The 18,578-nt window shown below is 37.3% G+C and overlaps 1 protein-coding gene across 1 annotated transcript in view; it reads left to right on the top strand.

The window, feature by feature from the left end:
- ATP8B4 (ATPase phospholipid transporting 8B4 (putative)) overlaps positions 1 to 18,578 on the top strand; it is a 200,755-nt gene that overhangs the window by 58,287 nt on the left and 123,890 nt on the right. The window contains exons 5-7 of the mRNA XM_068992364.1: positions 415 to 487; positions 8,544 to 8,614; positions 13,556 to 13,638. Coding sequence (XP_068848465.1) covers positions 415 to 487; positions 8,544 to 8,614; positions 13,556 to 13,638 — 227 coding nt within the window. The remainder of the gene's footprint in view (positions 1 to 414; positions 488 to 8,543; positions 8,615 to 13,555; positions 13,639 to 18,578) is intronic.

Raw genomic sequence — 18,578 nt, 5'->3', positions numbered from 1 at the left:
ACAGATGTTTTTATATTAACATAGAGTTTGAAAAGAATATTAATGACTAAATTTATTCCTTTCCTTCTCCCTGAGCTTTTTTGTTTTTGAATGTTCTGCAAGTAAGAGTTAATAGCTGCTGTATAAAGCTGGCACCATGGAGTGGTGGGAAGAGGACACACCAAGGGTTAGGCATTTTGAGTCTAGCCCTAGAGATAACTAACTCACTGGGTCTTTGGGCAAATCACTTGACCTCTTTTGACCTCTCTCTAGTTCCCATATCACTCAGGTAAATGACTTTGTTATGCAAGGCTCTTTGAACTGAGCATTCTAGGAAAAAAGTCTTACTTGCTTCTTGATGCTGTATTGTGAATACATTTTCTTGATTCTTTTCTCTATTCCTGAAAAAAAAATCAATTTTCTTTTTGTTCTTAGACTGCAGAATGAAAAATGGATGAACGTCAAAGTGGGAGACATCATTAAATTAGAAAATAACCAATTTGTTGCTGTGAGTATTTCGTATTGTTTAAAGAATTTATCTCAGGTTAAAATAGTATATGTACTAAACTATTTACACTTGCAGATTCAGCAAATATGTAATAATTTAGCATAACTAAGGAGAGAATACCAAGAAGCATTATTAAAATGTCTTAATTTTAAGATACTTTTAAGGACATATTGATTACTTACTTTCAATAACATGATAACTCAGACAAGACTGAGTGATTGTCACCTTGTTATTTTCTTTGGGGTCTTTTAAACTAATAGATAAAAAGATTTAAAATCATTTGATGTAAATAACAGCTTTTAAAATGCTCCAGAATACTTTAAAAATAGTTTATTCCTGTGTAGTTGGAATACTGTCCCCTAACAATGGAATTAATGCTGTTAATTTGCAGGATTTTAGGAGAAAAGACTAGCTAGGGAAAGAGGAAAATGAATGCTCTCTCCTGAATAATCCCAATCAGAAAATGTTGATTGAATGTTCTCACTAAATGCTATTTTTGAGGTTTTACTTTCTTTCAAATGCACTATAATTTATGTTTTCAAAATTCCTGGGTTACAGTTCCCTTAATAAAATTCAAGGGATCAACTCAGACTAAAATATGTGACTAACTATAGATCATATTAAATGCAAGGCTAATAGAAAAGCTATTCAGAACAGGATTAAAAATTCTATATAGTCTTTATGTCAAATGTATTTTAGATTAGTCAGGAAAATTTTTGTGTTAATATCATTTTATTTATCAAGTTATGTTCTTCATTAAATCTGAGACATTTTCCCACAGGATAAAATAAACAGCCCCAAGATCTATTTATAAGAACAACTCAGTTGAGATTCTTAAGTAGTCACTTTCAGAAGCAGTTTTCTTTCATTAAGTCATTTTCTGTGTATAGTGATTCTCGAGAGCAACCCATGCTAAGGCAACTAGTCAGTGAATAGGACATTCAAAAAAAGTTCATGGGAATTTGCTGTATGACTCAGGGAAGTCAAACAGGGGCTCTGTAACAACCTAGAGGGGTGGGATGAGGAGGGAGGTGGGGGGCAGTTTCAAGAGGGAGGGCACACATCTGTGCCTATGGCTGATTCATGTTGTTTGGCAAAAACCAACACAATACTGTAAAGCAATGATTCTTCAATTAAAAGTAAATAAAGTAAAAAAAGTAGGATTAGCACACTTAGAGACGAGACAACGGAGAATCCCCTCACCCTTTCTGCTACATGGGGACACAGAAAGAAGATGGCTGTCACTGGATGAAGACATCCTCTAGTGAGTGTCTTGATCTTGGAATTCCCAGCCTCTGGAACTATCAGAGATAAATTTCTGTTCTTTAAAAGTCAAAAAAAGAAAAAAAATTCACACTTTAAGTAGAGAAGGGCTTATTTGTCTGACCCCATATTGTATCTGTGCTCCAACTTGCCTTCTAAAGCCTTACTATTCTAACTTGCACTTTCCTTGGTCTTTGTTTTTAGTTTAGTTGTATTTTCTGTGTTATAGTATACACGCTGCTTGTTATTGCAAACCTTTCTGTGGAATGAAGCATGGAGTCAAGTATAAGTGCAGGCATCACATGGCAGGAAACCAGTTCCACAAACACATCGTTAGCATTGGTTTAAAATGAATCCACATTTAGATGAGTTCCCGTGAAGTCAGTGATCCATGTGTCCCAGTACTGTCCAGTAGAACTTTCTGCAGTGAAGAAGATGTTCTGTGTGCTGTCCAAGTATAGAACAGTCAGAAGCACCTTGTGGATATGGAATCCTGGTAATGTGGTTATGCAACTGAGGAACTGAAAGTTAAATTCTATTTAATTTTAATTAATTTAGATTTAAATAGCCACGTGTGACTTGTGGCTTCCTTATTGGACAGTGCAGATGTAGCCTTTTCATTGTGGTCATGTGATGGGGCGGAAATCCTTAATTATTCCCAACCCTTCCCTAGGTCCTGTTGTTCTTGCTTTCACTTGGAGGGACAGCAACAAAATAACACTGACCATCTTGCACCCCCTTGCTTGCTCCCCTCTTTCCCAGGAGTGACTTCTCTGATTGTCAAGTGTGGGGCAGTAACAGGTGTGCATGACCTGGCACCTCCTTCCTTCCCTTTCTCTTTAGGCTCTGTCTGTGTACAGAGAGAACACTCTGCCCTGCTTGGTCACAGCATTCATTTTATAGGAGTAAATCCCCATGGTGGGGGTGATGGGAGGGTCTGGGTAGTTTCGATCTTCCAGAGAGCTTCATCTATGGCTGGATAATCTGTCTATATGGAGCGAAGTATTAGCAAGCCCACTCCGGCCACAGACCTAAAGCCTGGTCTGCAACTGCTTGGTCAGTAGCAGATGATATTTTTCTAATTTCCAGTCATGTCTGTCTGACTCCTGCCATTATAGCTCTGTTGCTTTAGTCTTTGGATAAGTGAGGGGGTCCTCCAAATGCCAGAACATTTCAGTGCCTCTTGATTAGGTCACTTTGTTCAAAAGTTTTCCATGTGCAGCTACTCAGCACCTATGAAGCTGTTTTCAGGGACAGATAAATGTTTCTATGGGTGAACTGCTATAATCACTTAGAAGTGCTAATATACCTTCCCACTCCCTGGCATCAGCTCTTAGAGGCTATCAGAGAGCTTACATGTGGCGAGCAACAATCACAGGTCTCTAAAAGAGACTCATTTCTGAGTTATTGCATTGAGGTAGAGCCTGGGAAACCAGATCATGAAGATCATGAAAAATCATAGCTAGCCTTTATTGACTACATGCCACATATCAGATAATATTACAAGCTCTTTATACAGCCTAACTCATTGTTAGCCCAATGACAGCAGGTTATGTACTATTATTGTTCCCATTTTGCAGATAAGAAAATAGAGGTACAGTGCCATCAGATAGCTTGTAAATAGGAGGGTTAGGAGTTAAACTCCATCTGGGTTTTAACCCCACTCTTTACCACTACCATATGCAGCTCCTGCCTCTATTAGAAGACCTGTCCTAATTACCTTGAGCCTGGGCTTCCAGAGTCAGAGCCTCTAGGCTTGGATGCTAGAAGTGCTGCTCCCAATTCTAATGCATAGCCTCTAACTGTCAAACTTAGAATTTCTAACTTAAGTCACTTTAAGCAAGGAAAGGAGCTTGTCTGAGATGACCAGTTAGCTGGCCTGTTAAGAGTTACTCTCCTCTGTTTTCCAGATAAGGAATCCTTACTGCCCTTTACCTTAAAAACTCTAAAACACTTCTGGACTGAATTTCCAGAGCTCCTATTTTTATTTTAGGGCCAAGAAAAAATGGAGAGCATAATTCAGTTATCACAATGAGACTAACTTGTGTTAGATGAACCAAGTAAACAGTGTGAGAAAACCACACTGCAGAGTAGTTCCCGATACTGGTAGACCCTGGTCCCTGGAAACCATGCCTACCTTCCTCCTTTAATTGACCACAGTGCTATTTTCCTGTTTTGCTCTTCTTATCTGGTGGTAGAAATAAACCTTTTCCTGGACATGAGCATATTTGAATTTCATATGAATTTAGTCGTTTAGCTTATTTGGGAAAAGCTCCCCTTCCATCCCCTGCACAAAATGGCCTTTGTGTAACAGTAAATTTTTGCTTTAGAACAAAGGCAATCTTCTGCTACAGAAACTGAAAATTTCACCTTAAGAAATGAAAGGACTAGTTTGACCTAAACTCCAGTCCTGATCACGGACAGGTTTTGTCTCTCTCTGGACCAATAATCAGGGCATCTCATCCAGTGTTTGTTCAGCATCTTTTAAAGGATATCCTTTTAGGGGGGGCATTTTGTGGTTGAATTGCCGTTTCAGTTATTTTAACTTTTATAACTTCAGAGTTACTTGTTTTACTCTAATGGCTGAAATAAATCTTCCTCTTTAAAAAAATGTGATATGTTCAATATGCATTTGAACATTTGGATCTGAATAATGGATCTGAAACTTAAATTTTAAAGAAAAATAATAACTATCATCTTGCACATTTTCATTTTTATGACTTCATTCTGATTTTTGTCCATATCAACATATTTTTCCATAAGTTATTCATACCACATGAGCCATTTTGGATTTTTATTTTTGGATTATAAAAGAATAAAAGAAGAGATAATTTTGCAGACGATAAAGAAGAATTCCATGTTTGAGAATGGCTTTAAAAAATGAAGGGAGATCCAAATATGTTTCAGTTAATTCTACAAATTCATCTTTCCATTTGGTTATGAATCAAATCCCAATATTCTTTCACCATTGTAGTTTTGATTTTTGAACACTAGCAAAGCAAAATGCTGTTTGTTATTTATAGTTGTATTCCAGTCGTTCTGTAGCCAACCAGAAGAAAGAGTATGCATTTTAGGATCAGAGTTCTGAGTTCTAGTTCTAGCTTTGCCCTTTAAGCTCCATATGGTCATGGGTATGGCTTTAAAGCTCTTAGAGCCCTGGGTTCCATGATGAAGCTTTCACCATGACTTGCTACGGGCATTACGTGAGTTAATTTAGTTCATCTAGTGCTTGTCAGGCTGGAAATGACCTTCCCAGGTTTCTTATCCACACAGTAGGAACAACATTATCCCTCAATGAGACTGTTGAGAGAATAAAGTGATACAGTTATGTGAATGTTTTGTTAGCCCTCAGCCGCACAGCTTTTAGATGTTATATGATTGCTTGAGGTTTAGCTTCACTGGCTCTTTAATCCAGCAAACATTAACCATGCCTAATCAATCTAGGAGTCTAGTGCCATTGGCTCTTAGAGCTTACAGATGTTCCGCAGATTCTTTTCAAAAGTCCTCTGGCTGGTATATTTGTTTCAGGTCTCCGTGAAGCTGCTGCTTGGGCTTTTCGTTACCTTTGGAAGGTGGGTGAAGAGACACTGTGTTAAAAACAATCCTCAATTCTTAAGAGAGATAGTTGAGTCTTTCCTGGGAGGGCATGGGGAAAAGGAACGAAGAATTGACAGAAGAAAGTATTGGGTTGGCCAGAAAGTTTGTTCAAGCTTTTCTATAACATCACTTGGAAACCTAAACTAACTTTTTGGCCAACCCAGTACAAATAAGAGTCTAAGGAAGATGGGTATGGTTGGAATTAACTGCTGCCTGGTCCCACTGTGAGTTCCAGTAATCACACTTTCTGTTATTGTACTTCATTCCTGCTAACACCTTTGCCTGCAGGGAGCTGCCCTCCATTCCATCTGGAATCTTCCATGAAGCTCTTCCTTAGCTACCAGTCAGATATACCCCTTTCTCACTTGCATTCCTCCCATAGCACTTTGTTAATAAGATACTTAGAACCCTTATCATGTTCTGTCTTTACTAAACTATAAAATCCTTGAGGGAAAGAAGTTTTCACTCAATTTAGTTCTCCTGGCAGTATAGGCCTTGAATTGCCTAGATTCACACCCTAGTGCCCTACTTTGTGGCCTCAAACAAGTACCTGAACCTATTTGGGCCTCGCTTTACTCATCTGTAGAGTAGAGATAGCAACAAGATATACATTTAGGATTTCTTTGAGTTAAATAAAATACTGCATTAAGGCTAGGCTATATAGAATAGTGCCAGACACATAGTAAGAACTCACCAAATTTTGGCTATTGGTATTATAAACACCTCCAACTCAAACACAAGTTTCTGGATCGACTAGGAATTGGGTCCCTGAGAGATACTGAAGGGATCAGCTTAAGGAAGACTGACCTGAGACTGACAGAATGTTGGGGCTTGTTGTGCCCTCAGACCACCCATGTGTCGCCCCACTCCCTGCTCCAAAGAGCAGAGGGCAATCCAGTGCTAACAAGGCTGTTCCTGCAGCTCTCCTGCCTGTCCTTTCCAAAAGGACTACCGAGTGTGTGTGGAAGCAGGGCGGCATGATGGCGACTTAGCTGGCCACTGCTCGTTCACATACCCTCTTCAGCTACAATGAATGAACAACACTTGAAGAGAGAAGTTAGCAAAAGGAAATACCAAAACTCAGCAGATGGGCTGGGAGAACAGAGGAAGAGTGAGGGGAGGCAGGGCAGGGATTAGGCAGTGGGAAAACAGGAGGAAGGTTCAGAGGACATATAAAAAGTTGACAATGGAGGTGACGGGAGGAGGCAGGGAAGGTAGATGAAGATGGAAGTCCCAGCCTCCCAAGGTATAGAGAGAGCAGTAAGAGTTAGCCCAGAACCTGTGAGGTTGACACTTTCTGCCTCTAGGAGGTTGAGTCACTGCTCAGGAGAGAATCCAGTCACCAGGTGGCAGTGGTGCCTCAGTCACATGTTCTGAGCCAACTGTGGCCAACAGTCCCTCTCCTTATTTACTGAAAATATGTGTTAAGGCAGCTGAGCTCAAAATTATGCAGTAACATTTGATAGTTCTTACTAGGCAGAATTTTGAAGAAAAGCAACCATAGGTACAAATGGTTATCTTTCTCTAAACTTCATAAGTATTTTTCAGTCACAGATGGTAGCAATTAGAGAATTCTGGCTTTTGTTTAAAATGATCCTGTTAAAGTCAGGGAGGAGAACCATAGGCCAAAGAGTGTGAAGCTCTACTGCTGTTGTGCCTTATGCCTTTATTCATTGTAAATGTGAGAAATAAAATCAAGGTACATTTTCATAACACTTTTTCACTTTAAAAATGTTGGCTTATAACTGGCATATACTCTTCACATGTCCTCTTCAGAGTGAGTTTGCTTTGGTCATGTTGTGAGAAGTCAGAAAGTAAATAATTTCTGCCTTGACAGACATCTGTGACTTTTTCATCCAGAGTTGAAGAGCCTTAATAGTACAAACCTGCTTATTTTGTTAGGGGTTTGTCACTGAGTTGTTTTTCTGTTTTGTTATGACTTAGACAAAACTATTCCCCCATACATGCAGCTAAACCTGGCCTATGTTTGAGCTGAAAATTTAAACACTTGAGGGAATAAAATGAGTAGTTTGATTCTGAATTTAACCTCCAGGCCTTGATAGTGGGATATTTCTAATATTTAAAAACCAAAGGTAAGAAAAATGGACAGTTTTGGAATGCCAGTCATACATTTAGAGGTAAAAAATTGTTAGGCTAATATGTCAAAATAAATTGTTATAATTTTAGTCACTTCGTTGTAGATATTCAAATTCTTAAGAATTTCATAAAAACCTTTATTTTAAATTAATTTTGAAATTTCAAATAAACAATTTCCCAATGTAGAAAGCTATCAGAATTCTAAAACTGAATCATGCTCAGTCATTTCCAAAGCACCAAGAGAATAATTTATCTCTGTCCTAGACCAGCTCCTCGTGTCTGAATGTTTTCTGTTTTTACCGTGTTTTCTATTCTATCCAGCCTTCTTGCTTAATTTCTGCTTTTCTTCTCTTTCCTTTTTCTTATACACCACCATCTTTCTCTTTTTTTGTTTGTCTTTAAAAAAAAATTATTTATTTTTAATTGAAGGATGGTTGCTTTATAGTATTGGTTTGATTTCTGCCATACATCAACATGAATTAGCCATAGGTACACATATGTCCCCTCCCTCTTGAACCTTCCTGTCATCCTGTTTATCTTTTCAAGTTTGTTTTTCCTTCAATCCTTTTCTCTTTTCTTGCCTCTCATTTTTTTCTATTGTTTTCAACTTTCTCCTGCTCCTTCACTTTTGTCTTTCCCCATTTCTTTGCCTGCCCTCTGCTCTTAACTGATAACTGAAGAATTAAAGTGTGTGCATATAAGTATTTCCAATTATCTTACTTATTGGAGAACATTTTATATTTTCCATGCACAATTGTCAAAGCAGGAAAATGGAATTTTATATATTTCTATAAAAGATAAATTTTATATAGGAATATATAAAAACTTTATACATTTCTATTAAAAAATAAAGTGATTGTTAATTTATATGCTATATCCTGCCCTTGCTTATGTTCCAATGGTCAAGAGAGTGCAAAGCAGGAACAAGGAAGGTGGTTTTGATTCAGGGCATATGTCAGACAGGTGGAGCAAGACTTCATGTCTCACTTTTTTTCTAAGGCTCTGCTGACTCATTAGTAATGGATGGGTGATATAGTGTTGAAGGCATTCAACCAATCTTCCCCCCTCAAATATTCTTTATCATGGTTTTTCAAAATAGGCTGATCTCCTTCTCCTATCAAGTAGTGAGCCACATGGTCTCTGTTATATTGAAACTGCTGAGCTTGATGGGTAAGTTATTACAATTCAAATAATTGTTTAGATTGGTTTTCAATTTATTTAAGAGCAATAGCTTTAGAAACAAGACCTAACTTAAATCTTAAACCTTAATCTTAGATGCAGTGTGTGTGTGTGTGTGTGTGTATGCATACCATGGAATATTAATCATTAAAAAGAATGAAATAATGCCATTTGCAGCAACACGGATGGACCTCGAGATTATCATACTGAGTGAAGTAACTCAGAGAAAGACAAATGTCATATATGACATTTATGACAAATGTCATAAATGTGGAATCTAAATTGATACAAAGGAATTTAGTTCAAAACAGATAAAGACACACTTATGATTACCAAAGGGGTAAATTAGGGATTTGAGATTAACAGGTACATACACTGTTATATATAAAACAGATAAATAGCAGGAATCTATTGTATAATACAGGGAACTATATTAAATATAATAACCTGTAATGGAAAAGAATCTGAAAAAGAATATATGTGTATATTGAATGACTTTGGTGTACACCTGAAACATTGTAAATCAACTATACCTCAATCAAAAAAATCTAAAAAACCCTTCATTTTATATTCTTGGAAGAAATAAGACTGTTAAATTGCAAAGTCCATTAAGAATTTTTTTTTGATGTGGACCATTTTCAAAGTTTTTACTGAATTTGTTACAATACTTCTTCTGTTTTATGTGTTGGTGTTTTGGCTGTGAGGCACGTGGGATCTTAGCCCCTGACCAGGGATTGAATCTGCACCCCCTGCATTGGAAGGTGAAGTCTTAGCCACTGGACCATCAGGGAAATCTCGTTTAGTCCATTTGCTAGTTACTTTGCAGATCTTGTGAAAACTGTCTTTTTTCTTGAATTTATTTCAGAAACAATGAGCTAACTATATATGTGAGTAATATATAGTTTACATAGGGATTCTTCACTGAGATTCCTTGGAAGGGTCTCTTTGTTTATTTGTTTTTAATTTCAAGTGCTTTTCTAAGGAAAATGAGAGGAATGGCAATCAAGATCGCTTGAAGAAAGAACTGGTGTTACTTTATAAGGCAACTTTTGGAACTGGGTCAAGTGAGGATGTAGAGAGAGAAGAGAGCAATGAAGTAGAATGCAGTTCTGTCAGAGACGCTATTTTGGAATTTAGTTATAGACCATATAGTAATTTTGTTTCAATGGATTCAGTTAGTCTGACATAAAAACATATATTGAACACTTACATTTTAAAGCATGTGCTTGAGATAGATTCTATCATTTAACCCTGACATAGGTACTATAAGCCCTATTGTATAGGCAAGGAAATGAAAGCTTGGAGAGACTAAAGAATTTGTCCCAAACTTCTAACGAATGAAACCAGGACTCATACCTGGCAGTCTGACAAAAAAGCCCATGGTTTTAACCACTGCCTTCTAAATCATTGCTGTACTGAGGTATCCAAATAGAGATCAGCCTATGTGATCCTACCCTTGGTTTGGCAGAAGCTAAAATAGTGCTAAGAGGAAAATTTATAGCTATACGTGTATACACTTGAAAAGAAGAAAAAAGCCTCAAACCAATTATCACATCTTCCATTCATAGCCTAGAAAATAGCAAAATAAACCAAAACAAGTAGAAGGAAGGAGCAAAGAGAAAAAAAAATCAATGAATTTGAAAATAGAAAAAGAATGTAGAAAAAGAAACAAAGAGTTAGTTCTTTGAAAACATCAGTAAAATAGACAAATTTTAAGACTGGGAAAGGAAAAAAAAAGATACAAGTTAGCAATATCATGAATGAACCAGGGAGTATTATAATAGATCCTGAAGTCATCAAAAAGATATGGAGATACTATGTATAACTCTATACACATTAACAACCTAGAGTAAATGGACTACTTGATTGAAAAACAGTCAAAACTCATCCAGTATGAAATAGTTTGAGTAGTCCTGTAATTGTTAAGGAAACAATTCAAATATAAAACATAAAACTATAAAACCTTTAGAAAAAACATAGTAGATAGTCTTGAAGATTTAAGGCTAGTCAAAGAGCTCTTAGATTTGATCCAAAAATCATAATGCACAGAAGGAACATTTGACAAACTGGACTTGGTCATGTTAATTTTTTTTTTCTGTGCAAAAGACTGTTAAGAGTATGAAAATAAAAGTTACAGACTAGGAGAAAATACTTGCAACCTATATATCTGACAAAGGACTCATATATTGAATATATGAAAAATATTAAAAACTCCACAGTAAAAATAATCCAATTAGAAAATTGGCAAATGATATTAAAGGACAGTTCACCAAAGATAACTTACAGATGGCAAATAAGTACATGAGAAGATGCTCAACAACTTTAGCCATTGGGATATTAAAACAACAATGATGTATCACTTCCCACTTATCCTATCAGAATAACCAAAATAAAAACTAGTGAGAACTCCAAATGCTGGCAAGAATGTTGAGAAACCCAATCACTCACACATTGCTGATGAGAATATAAATGCTACAATCACTCTGGAAAACAGTGTGGCAGTTTCTTAAAAAGCTAAACATGTAGCTCCTGTATAATCCAGCAGTTTCATTACCTGGCATTTATCCCAGAGAATTGACTTACCCTTACACAAAAATTTGTATACAAACATTTAGGGCAGCTTTATTTTTAATATCTCCAAATAGAAACAACTTATAGGTCCATCATCAGGCAAATGGTTGCACAAACTGTAGTATATCCATATTGTGGAATATTACTGAGCAATAAAGAGAAGTGAACTATCTCTTGATAAATGCAGTAACCTGAATGAATCTTCACAGAATCATATTGAATGAAAAAAGTAAATATCAGAAGGTCACATACTGTATTATTTTATTTATGTAACATTTCTATAAAATTAGAGAAATGGATAACAGATTAGGGATTGCCAGGAGTTTAAGATGGGTTGGAGGAGGCAGAGAAGGTAGTATGTCCATAAATGGAGCCCAGAGGAATCCTTGTGTGGATTGAAGTGTTCCATATCTTGACTGTTAATGTCAGCATCCTGGTTGTGATATTGTGATACAGTTTCGTGAGACGGTACCATAGGAGAAGTTGACTAAAAGGTAAAAAGGATCTTTCTGTATTGTTTCTTATATTGAAAATCATTTTGAAATTTATCAAGATATTGACCAAAGTGACTGTACCGTTTTAGATGTCACTATTAGTATATGAGATTTTCAGTGACTCTCTATCCTGGTATGATCGATCTTTTTAATTTCAGATAGTTCAGATAGTAGGCATGTAGTAGTATCTCATTATGGTTTTAATTTGCATTTCCCTTGTGAGAAATGATAGTGAATTTTTTTTTTATTTATCACTGTATTTCTTCTTTATTGAAGTGTCTATTCAGATCTTTCATGCATGTGCTATTTTATATTGTCGTTTGTGGTTTTTTTACAGATTAAAAAATATTATTTGAGAAAAAAAATCAGGAGTTTTGGAAAAAAAAATTTTATCAGTGAGGCCTGTGTGTGATTATTCTTCCTCTTTAGTTTCCACATCTGAATATGGAAGTGAGATATTAGAATCCTGAGGAAATAAATTAACATGATGATGAACTTTGATGAGTGACAGCATATGTGGAATAGAGGAATGTGGAACAGAGGAGGCTGAGGAATGAGAGCTATCTGGTCCAGTTGGTGCGATTGTTTAAATTATTTGAAAAGTCGTTAACAGGGCAAACATTTGTCCTTTAATCTCAACACCACTGTCTCACTCTTTTCCATCAAGCCCAACTCAGTTTCTGCCTCAATTATGAAGTTATTTTTGACTGTCTATACTCATCTCTGCCTCCTAGAATTTGTAGATTTAGATCAATAAGGTCTAAATGACGTTTGAAGAAAGTTATTTCAATTATACATTCAGCTTAATGTTTTCTGCAGAAAGCTGTTTGACTAATGGGCATTCCTTGGATTCAGTTCTTATTGCCATAATATCATTGTGAAACTTAATCATGGAGAAGTTTAGATTAAATGAAGTCATAGGTATCTGCTCAGTTCTCTAAATTCAGTTTTTCATGGTTTGGCATGCACTTCCAAAAGGTGATTTTTGCTTTTTTACCTACCACTTGTTTTCCTCAAGAGGACAGTAACCTTCAGGGCTGCACTGAGTTTCATGGGTGACTGTGGTATGTATTCAGTCGATATTTGTTGACCCACTACTACTGAACCCACTACTAAACATTTCCATAAAGACTGAACTCTGACAGATGCTCTTAAGCTATGGTAGAAGAGAATTTGGTTGAACTCAGTGAGGAAACTGACATGACAAACTCCTTAAACAGGAGACTTGAGTGATGGCCATAGACCCTTCACTGCTGGTCATCTCATGAATACCAGACTGCCATCACCAGTGTATACATGGTCTTGTTTGGAAGATGACGACCAGCTCCTTGTGATCTACCTAGTCCCTGTCTAGTTTTACGATTCTAGATGTATGGGATTCTTGGCTTGATTCTTCAAGAAAAAGAAAGCTGTATTCCTTTTCCCATTTGAATTTCAGCTACTGTGAAATTTACCAGTAAAACTTCTGCATAGATACCAGATTCTGGAGTGATACTGACCTCCTTTAACTGGCATCTGTGTTCCCAGTCCTAATGTGTTTTGTAACTCATGCGTGATGTCTAAGAATGTTCAAATGCAACCATACTTGTTATTAATACATCCTCTGTTTTTCTAAATAGCCAAACAGATCACTGTTGTTACAGAGATGTGCCGTGGATGAAATGCTAACTCTTAGGAGTCTGCAAAGATGTGTCCACTTTCCCGAGATAGTGTGGGAGGTGTGAATGACATTCAGAGGGAGTTTCTTGAATCTCTTGTGTTGGATTTTGCATGTGCTAAAATTGCAGAAATGCCCCTGATATCTTTGTGTAAGATACTGTTGGGCTATTTCATTTAAAAGTTCGTGTCATGTCAATTAATTTCACAGGGAAACAAACCTTAAAGTGCGCCACGCGCTCTCAGTTACCTCAGAACTTGGAGCAGATATTAGCAGACTTGCGAAGTTTGATGGTAAGTGTTTAAAACTGAAAAAGAAAGACCTCAAAACCAAAAAGCTTTTGTAACAAAGCCATGTATCAAAATAATTATGTGAAATTCAATTTATGTTTCTTTTTATTTGGTGGAAGGACATAAAATTCTCCAAGCATCAAAGCCTGTGATCTCTTCTCATGCTCCAGGGTAAAAGTGTTTACCAAGAGAATGGCTGTATCAGTTCATTGTTCCTTTCATCCTTGTGTTCTCTTCTCTAGACCTTGTTCCCTCTGGTCCCGTAATACCCTTCATTTGCCTGACCTGGGTCTCCCTGGAGCCTCATACAGACTTGCTGAGGATGAGTAACAGACCACACTCCTATTTCTAGCTCTAACTAGCCATGCATTCTCTGGCTCCATAACAAAGACCACACCCCAGACTACAGACTTGATGAAGACAGCAACTCTGCCTCATATATTTCTGTGTCTTTCAGAGTGTCTGGTATAATATCATAAAGGTAGTAGGTGTTCAAGAAGAATATTATAATTTATTAATCAGTTGTCCACTATTGCCCTTTATTTTAGACTAGGGTTTTGTTATCACCATCTTCACATCATTCAACCCAGTCCCATGCTCCTCAGCATGGTCTCCCCTGCCTATTCTACTCCATCTGTGTCTTGTTCTTTCCTATCAAAGCTGTCACAGAGTAGCAAAATTCTTCTAGTCAAAGGAAAAATAATTAATGGTAGGACTTCGGGCATCCTGATAAGTGGTTGGAGAACCTTTGGGGTCTTCCTGGCACCCGTCAATGGCCTCTTGCTTTATACACCTATGTATCTGGACTTGGATATCAATATTTCCATACAGATTTGTTTTATTTATTAACCCATATTTATGAGTTTGAGGCTATCTTTGTAAATGTTTTCTTTGAAGTCTACTAAAGGAAAATATGGACAAGCATGATCCTGTGAGTTAGAGCGCAGGCAGCTTTACATTTTAAAGTTTCTCAGGGCACAACTTAGAGCTCCTGTTGCTTGTGCTTTGCATTTGCTTGTAGACTCCATCTGGATACTGTTAATATTTTAATCTTTCTTAAATGAGTGCCATTGTAACAAATGTTTACAGAAAAAAAATATTCCTCCAGTTTGAGATTTAAGTCAGGGGAATAGCCAGGAAACTGAATGGCCCAAGAAATATTTTGATTAGATTAAAATAAATTACACATTCTCTACTAAGTAATTTTTTCAATGAAATTTTACTGTTATGTAAATCCAAAAAAGTAAATTGTGTTCATGAATCAAAATACTTGCTTAAAACATGTCACAGAATATTCATAGAGTCTTAAAAGTGCAACCTAAATGTAATTTACTCATTTCTTTCCTGGCAGAAGTGTACCTTTACACCTCTGTTAATCTATGAGGAGGTAAAAATTCATGACTTCTTGCTTACTTTACTGTTAAAAAGCAGAAAATTATGTTATAATTGCCAGCTCGTTTTCTTTCATAGATACTGGCCCAGATAGCCTGTGCTGTGATTTAGTTACAAACAACCCTGAAATCATAGTGGCATAAACAGTAGAAGTTTATTTCTTCCTCATGTCACATCTGATGCAGGTTGGATGGCCTTCTTCATCTTGTAGCTTTGATACCTAGACTAATGGCCCTTAAGGTGAGCACATCAGAGTAAGGATGAGATGAAAGAGACAAGCTAACTTTTAACTGCTCTTCCTCTCATGTTTCATTAGCCAGCAAGAGTCACATGGGCCTGACCTAAATGCAAGGAAGGAAATGAGTATGGAGTTGAGTTGAGTGCTGTCTCTACCACACCCTGTGACCAGAGGTCAATTCCAGGATTCTGTATAAAGGGACACGCTGGATTAGGTAGATTTCTTACTTGAAACTGCAGGAATGGGGCCAAGAATCTGCCTTCTCAACATGACTCCTCATACCCCTCTCAATCCTTCCTGGCCTGCTTGACTTTTTCTTTTTTCTCATAGCACTTATCACCATCTGGCATACTCTACAAAGTGCTTATTTTACGGTTGTTATTTATTGTCTGTGTCTACCTGCTGCAGTGTGAGCCGAACAGGGATCTCTGTTTTGGTCACTGATAAATGCCAAGTCCCTGGAAAAAAGCATGGTACAGAGTGATTGATCAACAAATCCTTGATTAATGCATGAATAAATGGTCACAGGTGCCAGAGAGTGGGGGACAGGATCAGCCTCAGGCCCTAAAAAGACATGGCAGCGCAAAGGAGGGGCCTAAGGTAAGGGGCTGAGGGTGGAGTATGAAATGATGGGTGAAGAAGAAGCTTCCTGATGGGAACTTGTAAGACAAAGCAAGAGTGCTGGGTCCCCTTCTCTTGGAGGGCAGTGGCTGGGAAAGGGACCATCTGCTGTGGTGGTTTTATAATGACTTTCCTCAGAATCTTTCCTCCAAACAAAACAGAGTTGAACACAGAAGTCTGAAATTTAAGCTAATACAAGTGGTGCTGCTGCATACAAGTGGTGCTGCTTGGGCTAAAGCAGAAAATACTTCTTCACCTAAAATAATTCTTTTATCACAGATGGAATAACAGGTCCAGAGAGGTTAAAGGACTTGTCTGTGTGTGTGTGTGTGTATGTGGATGAATATATATACATAGATAAAATCTTTATTAATACTTAATAAAATTTACTTTAAAAGTGTATTCATAATTATTACTTAATAGTTGTAGTCTGCATTTGCTTCAAATAGCATAGATAATTCACAAAACCTCTAATATATAATAGTTTTTGCCAATAAAGGCAACACAGACCTCTATTTTCTCTCATTTATACATAAACTGTGATCACTTTTCAGAGAACATGTAATGCCAAATTTATGAGGCAGGTACACTTCTGAGCTAAATATCAGATCTCTGCTAAATTTACTTTTTCTTCTTAAATCTTGGGTTGAATTTCAATCTACCATAACATTCAAGGCAATAGGATGTTCTATGGGTTTAGCCATATTAAAATGTGATTTCCTATTTCCAAGAAAACATCTGAAAAATGAATAGAGGGATTAAGGGGAAATAAATTTTATAGATTTTTTTAATAAATTTTTATTTTTTTAGATAGAATATAAAAATTAATCCCCCCTCTTAGCAGACAAATTTAAAGATAAGTGATGCAATATGTGGAAAAGTCTTTGAAAGAGTTGGAATAGTTAACAAATACCAAATCTTTCCCACAGTTGCTTTTGCTTTCTTATAGCCTTCAACTTTTCCTTCCTTTCCTTCTTTTTAAGCCTTAGTTTTAATTTCATTCTTTCCCTACCTCTGAGACATACATGTTCACACAACAATACTTCTACTATATCCACACATTTCTCTCATGACCCTAGCCATCGTTTTTGTTTCCTCCCTTTTTTGCATTTTTTCTAACTATTCTCTTTGCATCTTTCTCTTTCAACTCTTTGTTTTTAATAGTTTACTTTCTCCTCTATCTGAATTCTCTTTTTTTCTATTATTTTAAAATCTTTTCTATTTCCATCACTCTCTTGAAATTATTAGTTTATTAAGTTTATGGTGGCATGATGGTAAAGAATCTGCCTCCCAGTGCAAAAGACACAGCAGATGTGGATTCAGTCCCTGGGTCAGAAAGATCCCCTGGATGAGGAAATGGCTACCCACTCTAGTATTTTTGCCTGGAAAATTCCATGGACAGAGGAGCCTGGCAGGATACAGTTCATGGAGTCACAAAGGGTTGGACACAACTGAGCGTGCATGACATATCACATCAAGTTTATCATTCAGTTCAGGCGCTCAGTCGTGTCCAATTCTTTGTGACCCCATGAATTGCAGCACGCCAGGCCTCCCTGTCCATCACCATCTCCCGGAGTTCACTCAGACTCACATCCATCAAGTCCATGATGCCATCCAGCCATCTCATCCTCTGTCATCCCCTTCTCCTCCTGCCCCCAATCCCTCCCAGCATCAGTCTTTTCCAATGAGTCAACTCTTCGCATGAGGTGGCCAAAGTACTGGAGTTTCAGCTTCAGCATCATTCCCTCCAAAGAAATCCCAGGGTTGATCTCCTTCAGAATGGACTGGTTGGATCTCCTTGCAGTCCAAGGGACTCTCAAGAGTCTTCTCCAGCACCACAGTTCAAAAGCATCAATTCTTTGGCGCTCAGCTTTCTTCACAGTCCAACTCTCATATCCATATACGACCACTGGAAAAACCATAGCCTTGACTAGACGGACCTTTGTTGGCAAAGTAATGTCTCTGCTTTTGAATATGCTATCTAGGTTGGTCATAACTTTTCTTCCAAGGAGTAAGTCAACAAAAACAAGACCAGGAGCTGACTGTGGCTCACATCATGAACTCCTTATGGCCAAATTCAGACTTAAATTGAAGAAAACAGGGAACACCACTAGACCACTCAGGTATGACCTAAATCAAATCCCTTATGATTATACAGTGGAAATGAGAAATAGAATTAAGGGACTAGATCTGATAGATAGAGTGCCTGATGAACTATGGACGGAGGTTCGTGACATTGTACAGGAGACAGGGATCAAGACCATCGCCATGGAAAAGAAATGCAAAAAAGCAAAATGGCTGTCTGAGGAGGCCTTACAAATAGCTGTGAAAAGAAGAGAAGCAAAAAGCCAAGGAGAAAAGGAAAGATACAAGCATCTGAATGCAGAGTTCCAAAGAATAGCAAGAAGAGATAAGAAAGCCTTCTTCAGTGATCAATGCAAAGAAATAGAGGAAAAGAACAGAATGGGAAAGACTAGAGATCTCTTCAAGAAAATTAGAGATGCCAGGGGAACATTTCATGCAGACACGGGCTCGATAAAGGACAGAAATGGTATGGACCTAAAACAAGGAGAAGATATTAAGAAGAGGTGGCAAGAATACACAGAAGAACTATACAAAAAAGATCTTCATGACCGAGATAATCATGATGGTGTGATCACTCACCTAGAGCCAGACATCCTGGAATGTGAAG

The sequence above is a fragment of the Capricornis sumatraensis genome, chromosome 2 (assembly GCF_032405125.1).
Source record: "Capricornis sumatraensis isolate serow.1 chromosome 2, serow.2, whole genome shotgun sequence".
NCBI lineage: Eukaryota > Metazoa > Chordata > Mammalia > Artiodactyla > Bovidae > Capricornis > Capricornis sumatraensis.
The sequence above is the reverse complement of the archived record's forward strand: the minus strand, read 5'-3'. Positions and strand labels throughout refer to the sequence as shown.